This window comes from Cryptomeria japonica, chromosome 1, assembly GCF_030272615.1.
Source record: "Cryptomeria japonica chromosome 1, Sugi_1.0, whole genome shotgun sequence".
In the NCBI taxonomy this organism is placed as follows: Eukaryota; Viridiplantae; Streptophyta; class Pinopsida; order Cupressales; family Cupressaceae; genus Cryptomeria; species Cryptomeria japonica.
Genome location: NC_081405.1, coordinates 310,264,103 through 310,270,929, shown reverse-complemented (window position 1 = coordinate 310,270,929; position 6,827 = coordinate 310,264,103). Strand labels below are relative to the sequence as shown.

Genomic DNA, 6,827 nt, shown 5'->3' with positions numbered 1-6,827 from the left:
ATGCATTTTATAGCTACAAATAACTGATTTGCACATATTTTGGCCTATCTCCCTAGCCTTGTTTTCACATATCCCTATACTTGTCACTTACTAGATGCTTATACACACAATCCTAGTCCAATTGTCTTTTCTATCTAACATAATCATTGTTCAAAAAATTATCCATACTGTAATTGTATTAGATGGAGCTGGAAAATGAACCACACTTGGACCATAGATGAACTATTTATAAGTGAGCTTATAGATTAATATAGAGAACCCAACAACAAATCAATGATCATAGATTGGATTTCTAATTGATCTAAGAAAAATATGCTACATAATATAATAGCCAAAACAAGTCTAGGAGCCCATAATGTGACTCAAGAGATAGATAAAATAAAATTCTCAAGTTCTTCACACATAAACCTATTAGAACATCTACAATCCATTATGTTTTATCTATTTAAAACCCCGAGACACAGTTTTTTTTAAATCCGTAAACCCCTAAATACATTCTACACTCTTAAACTAATTGATATTTAAACCACTCATCAAGTTTTACAATGTCACTCTCAAGGCGAACCATAATCATTAAATATAAAACATATCACTTCGGAAATCTTAAAAGCTGTAGACCTAGATTTCACGCGTCTTTCCTACATGAAGATAAGATTTCCTAACTATCTGGGTTCGGGCAATTCACTTGAATTTAATATTTTGCTCCTAGCATGTTCAAGTTGATTGCCATCTTCAGAGACAAGTCCCACTGCTTCTTCTAGCTCTTTTACAACTGTACTCATTTTGGGTCTATTTGTTGGTGTTTGTTCCACACAATTAAAGGCAATCTCTGCAACTTTCCAGGCAGACGTTAAACTGTATAGCCCATCCAATGAAGTATCCATCAGGTCTTGTAGTCTCCCACATGAAATTAAGTTTTTAGCCTGTAAAATATAGAAGATAAGAACTATGCATTCGTTTTTCTTAATGAAATTTTCAAAAAAATTATAAATTAACAGGAATTACCAATTGGACAACTCCATCTTTGGGTGATATTCCAGATATAATCTCCAACAAAACTACACCAAAACTATAAACATCACTCTTCTCGTTTAACATTCTTGTTCCAAAATATCTGCATGTATCAAATCCCAAATTTTAATACGGTATTCGTAACCTGACATTAACGTTAAACTTGTCAAATTGTTGAATTAAATACGTAAAAGAATTGGTAAAAGTATGAAAATACTCAGGGTCAACATAGCCAATAGTGCCCATCACATTTGTTGTTGTATAGCCCTTGGAGTCTTCCAATAATTTTGATAGACCAAAATCAGCAACCTTGGCATTCATTTTTCTATCCAAAAGTATATTAGTGCACTTTATATCTCTGTGTATTATTGGAGGACTACAACCTTGATGCAGGTATAGTAAACCTGAAAAGAATATAAAAGAAATTTAATATATACTAAACTTTATTATAGGAAATATATTTCAAAATTGCAACGAAAGTACCAAAATTTTTTTACCTTGGGCTGCTTGGAGTGAAATGTTAAGTCTAGTTTGCCAATCAAGTGGTTTCTCCAGTTTAGCTCTCCCTGTAAATATAATATCAAGCCTTTTGAAACCAAAATTTATATACATTTAATTTTATTTACAATTAAATAAAATAGACGAATACCATATAAATGATCCTTCAGTGTTCCACCGTGCATATATTCGTATACCAAGGCTACTATGGATTGTCTGCAATACCCAACAAGATTTACAAGATTCTTATGGTAGATCCTTGACAGGAGGGTCACCTGTAGCCAATAAGAGCACAACCTATGTTAAATAAGGAATTTAGGCTGAGCTTTTTCAAATTAAAATTAGAAAATAATTTCATGACAGGTTTGATATTTGACATTCGTGGGAAAAGGCAAACCTCATTTCGAAATTCTTGTTTCCCTTGGTTTGAATCAGATGAAAGTATTTTGACTGCAACATCATATCCCGAAAGTTTACCGTAAAATACAGATCCAAATCCTCCCTTGCCAATTACTGTGGAATAATTATTTGTAGCTACTTTGATGTCTTCCTCAGTGAATTCGATCGCCAATTTATGATATTCATTTGGACCATCTTCATCTGTTTACAATAAGTTTTAGAACAAAGTTTTCTGACAATAAACAGAGGGTTAAAATAAAATCTTTTGGTTTCGAATATATATATATATATTCATTTTAGGAATTTCGGAAACACCTGAACATGAATGTTGAAGCTGCATGATAGGACCATTTGTGATACGTGATCGTTGTCTATGTTTGTATCTCCATAAAATTATGGAAATCACAGCAATCAAGAGGACGGGACAACCGGTAGAAAGTCCTAAAATCCATCTTTTCGCTGTGTCATTTTTACTGCCCCCTGGAACGTTACTCTGAGGAGCTAAATGGAAACTACTTTGAGGGGAAATATTATTGCTTTGAGGAGAAAATCTGCATGGTAAAGTGAAAATAAAGGTGTCAATTTTTTCCAAAATATTTCTACAATTCCCTTTTTAAAATATAAGGTGGCAATAACATCTCTTGGCAAGGAATTAAACAAGGTCCATGTTCTCCTACCGAAAATTTAAACCGGATTTAATTAAACCAGGTGGCACTGCTCCATTTAATTTGTTGTTCTGCAAAAATCTAAACAAAATAAAAGGTTCTAATTAAGAATATACAAGAAAACAGATTCCCTTTACCTACTACATTGGGTAAACCTGACCATTCTCTTATATTGTTTTGTTTTTTTAAATAGAAACCACACCATATTTCAAAATGTTATGAGAAGAGATAGAAGTATAAGTAAACGTACAGTTCTTTCAATAGAGTAAGCTTCTCTAACGAGCTTGGAATATCTCCTGTGAGTTGATTGTTTTGTAATTGCCTTCAATAAACCAAGAAAGGAGGTTAGAGATCAACATTCACAAAACCTAAATCGTTTGTCTTTCATATACATAATAATAATAATTTCTCCGAGAGTCATGGAATCCCTTACAGTATTTTAAGGTTCTTCAATGGGCTGAGGTCCGGAACAGAACCTATAAGATTGTTGTTTCCTAACAGCTAAACAAACAACAGGGAAAAAGCAGTCGCCTTTAATTCTTAAAAATTATAAATCATTAAAAAATAATATAATTAGGAGCTCCACAGGACAAGTGTAGGCTGCCAAGGTCTTACCAACTGAGTTAGTGCTGATAAGTTGGCTAAACTTGAAGGGATGTTACCAGCGAGACCCATGTTTGTCAAATTTCTGGAAACAGTTGAAATGTTATGATTAGAACTTAGTTGCATCTTTATTGTTGAAATGCAATGAAACGAATTACTATGAGTTTTAAGTGATTTACACAATAATAACTCGTGGGGGATTATCTTCATTGCAGAGAATACCCGTTAACGGATAATCTGCTGGCAAACATGGATCTCCCACTGTCCAATCATCTGGAACATTCAATGTATTTGCTATTTTCCGAATAGCAAGAACTGTATCAATCAATTTGTACATATATAAGACATGGTTTAGAAATTGTACAGAATGATTTTAAAGAGCCCGTGAATTGCAATGAATTATACATTGAGTTTCCATAACAACAAATTTAACACTTTGGTTTATGTACTTTTATAAAAGAAATCAAAGAAATCATGTCATGTTTTTGATTAAAATGCAGGTTAATTAAGACACTGATTCTTAACAAAGAAAGAGACTAAGTTCGTTGACAGGAAAAAAAAAACACACATGGAAACAAATCCGAGACCAACAAAGTCAGACAAAAAGAACTTGTCCAACCTTCAACAACTCAAGTCCATGTTGACTCAAAAACAAGTGAATAATTTATTTATTTTTTTCTTGTAAGAAGAGAAAAAAGCTCTTTAAACATGACAACTTTTGAGCTTAATAAATGAGATAGAGCAACTTACCGTCTTCGGCGTGTGTCATATTGTTGTTGTCTACCCTTTGATACGCTTCAGCTGCATTTATAAATGGCCCCATGTCTGATCCTTTTCCAGGACTCAATTTTATGTTCATAAAGTTAATTGTGGGGAAATATAACATCCGATAGATGGCTATGCATTGCCCATATGAAGTGAATTCTAGCAATTCTGTGACTGGAACATCACTAATGAAGACTTGGAAGCTGCGTCTCGAGGAATGGCTTGTCTTGTTGACGTTGCAGAAGTAAAGAGCAAAATAGCAAGAGACGTTGTCAAGGGCAGATTCAAGCTGGTCTGAAATTATTAGGTCTTCACCTACTTTCGATGTAATGGCAGTCTGTAAGACAGAAACAGGCGGTTTGTTCCATAAGCCATCACCTAAAGAGGAATCCTGCCTGATTATGGTCGTTGACGACAGCATAAAAGTCCTCCAAATGCGATCAAATGGATCGTTGGGATAGCTATACCACCACACCATCACTGGATTAGAACATTAGAAAATATAGAAAACAGATTTGAAACTCACCCTCAAACAAAATTATTACTGAACTTACTTTGAATCATTATAACTGCCATAATCCCTACGACTGAGCATAACTAAAGCAGCGTTGTTGAAATCAGTCAAGTTATACATTGGATATTCTAGCGGCCTCAACTCAAGGGTAGAAATGAAAACATATCTGTCATCTTCTGTCTCTGAGTTTCTTGCAAGACATAAACTCAGACTGTTGCTTTTGGCAGCCAAGATGATCTCGCGATAACGGAAAGAATGCTTTGGTAAATTTCTTAAGTCAATTTTGGTCATCTTGATCCCCTCTACAAATACATCAAAGACACTTGCCAAACGAAGACCCTCAAATCCTCCATAAGAAAACCGAAGCCTTACCAGGTAGAGTGTACCAGACGTCACGGGAATCAAATAACAATATTTATTTACATGCAGATTTGTAAAATAGGCCACGGACTGATACTGGTAGGCCCAATCAGTAGAACCCAATGAAGGCATACTCGAAGCATTTCTTGTTTTGACGAAAGAAGAATCGGTAACCCAATCTATGCCTACAACGTCCGTCCAATTTTTTGAAACGCCACAGTTAATGCTTAGAAATCCTGCATTCAAAGTTGAATCTATGTTTTAGAATTGCACACCAATTTTCACTAGTATTAATCTAGAATGAAAACAATTTGTCAACAACTTACCATCTGGGTTTGAGAGCGTGCAGGAAATGCATAATCCAATAATAAGCAACGAGGTTAAACTTGTGATCTTCATTATAGATCGATGCATCACAAGTATATGAAATGAAATGATATGGTTTGGTCTTACTAACAACACACACAATATATAACTAGACGTGGAATTAAATGCAAAGAGGGTATATGGATTGACTTGACTTCCGACTCCCTCAAGATAGCGATTGAACTGAGTAATTGACTGAGTCAACACGCTAACTAGTGGACTAATGATCCGTCACGCATACGCTAGAAAAAAGGGAGTAGATGCTTCGGCTCGTCTTTTCACTCTGTTTCTTGACAGTTCACTAAGTGGAATTTTGAACATTCCAACCTAATTTTCAGAGTAAAAGATGTTAAGATTAGAAAGAAATGGGTATCATTCAATCATTCATACTAACAACCGACGAAATAGGCCTTCCATATGCTTTAAAGTTTCGTGGACATTTAAGGCTCATTTACTTTACGGTGACTCGAGTCTTGACGGCTTGTTCGAGATGGGTTACCTACTCAATAGACTAGTTGATAGTTAAACAATAAATTTATATTAATCTCTAAAGTACTCACAATTAAATATTAATAGTATTTGGGTTTGTAAAATATATCGAAAATATTAATTTCTAAAGTACTCACAATTAAATATTAATAGTAAAATATATCGAAAATATCGTATTTGGATTTGTTTATTATTTCTGTAGACTCCAAGTTCCATTTACCCTTTCAGGGGTTAGGTTATTATTTTTTTTGTTTTTCTCGGGCTTTAGTCCTTTTCTGTCTGAAGAGTTTTTTGCCTCCTCGCATCCATGTGGCAGCATGGCTCGTAGTATTCGAGCTTCTCTTCACCCTTTGACAGGAAGACGAGCGATGTTGACATGTGGTAGTCTGTTTCTTCACTGTCTTGGTGGGCCCGGGTCTTCAAGCCTATGTGTTTGCAAGTTTTTCACCAACAACACGTGGAAGTTCTTTGCGAGGTACTCTATGCCTTCTTATTGCATCCTCAAAATGCTCCCTCTTGATGTCACGTTGGAATTAATGCAACCACCGACGTTGTTGTTTACTGATTTGAGGAGATGAATTTTCGGTCGTTAGTGGTTTGTAGTTGCGGATTCCTTTAATTTGATCCGCCATTAGGAGACCTGATAGTGGTCGCATGAAAAGTTGAATCTTTTCTATTTTAGCTTGTGGGAAGTCGTTTCACAATTGCTAACAACACTGCTAACTATGCTTGTGGTTTTAAGTCCTCTCTCTGTTTTGTCCACCATGTCGTTGGTTGGGATTTATTTAAGGGATGCTTTTTGCTTTTGTAGGGGTTCAGAAAATTAGAAGGAAGAAGATAGACAATTGACTAGTAGAATTGCCCCTCTAATTTGTAGTTGTTCATTGGAGACTCTAGTCAAATTGTGCCTTTGCCCTTTTATGATAATTGTGCTTCTGTATAAAGACTTGTTTTTGTGTAACTTTGTAATTATGTACGACTTCATAAATATATGTCATAAGACTTTGCAGATTGAACTATGTTTTTATGAACTTGTTATCTAGTGGATGAATGTTATATATTGCTTTATGTCAAATGAGTTATTGTCTATGTTTCATTTTCAAATTTTTGGGCATTTAGATTGTTGAATGGGCCTTAGAAAAGCATGTTTATGAAGT

At 34.8% G+C, this 6,827-nt stretch overlaps 1 protein-coding gene across 1 annotated transcript; it reads right to left on the bottom strand.

Annotated features, from left to right (window-relative positions):
- Positions 1–334: 334 nt before the first annotated feature.
- Positions 335–5,267, bottom strand: LOC131049704 (putative leucine-rich repeat receptor-like serine/threonine-protein kinase At2g14440). Its single transcript, XM_057983761.2, has 15 exons — positions 5,142–5,267; positions 4,496–5,051; positions 3,927–4,402; positions 3,356–3,491; positions 3,189–3,261; positions 3,007–3,074; positions 2,824–2,895; positions 2,586–2,654; positions 2,224–2,459; positions 1,907–2,109; positions 1,661–1,784; positions 1,509–1,577; positions 1,229–1,415; positions 1,006–1,114; positions 335–923 (listed from the first exon to the last, which is right to left on the bottom strand). The coding sequence occupies exons 1-15, from the start codon at positions 5,227–5,229 to the stop codon at positions 663–665; spliced, it is 2,727 nt and encodes a 908-aa protein (XP_057839744.2). The 5' UTR covers positions 5,230–5,267; the 3' UTR covers positions 335–662.
- Positions 5,268–6,827: the final 1,560 nt, after the last annotated feature.

What these genes read in the sequence shown, in the direction of transcription:
- LOC131049704 (XM_057983761.2), bottom strand. Translation starts at nt 5,229, where the DNA reads ATGCATCGATCTATAATGAAGATCACAAGTTTAACCTCGTTGCTTATT. An exon ending in GGCAGTTATAATGATTCAAA is followed by an intron (nt 4,403 to 4,495) that starts GTAAGTTCAGTA and finishes GTGGTGGTATAG; the next exon opens with CTATCCCAACGATCCATTTG. An exon ending in TTGAAGAACCTTAAAATACT is followed by an intron (nt 2,896 to 3,006) that starts GTAAGGGATTCC and finishes GGTTTATTGAAG; the next exon opens with GCAATTACAAAACAATCAAC.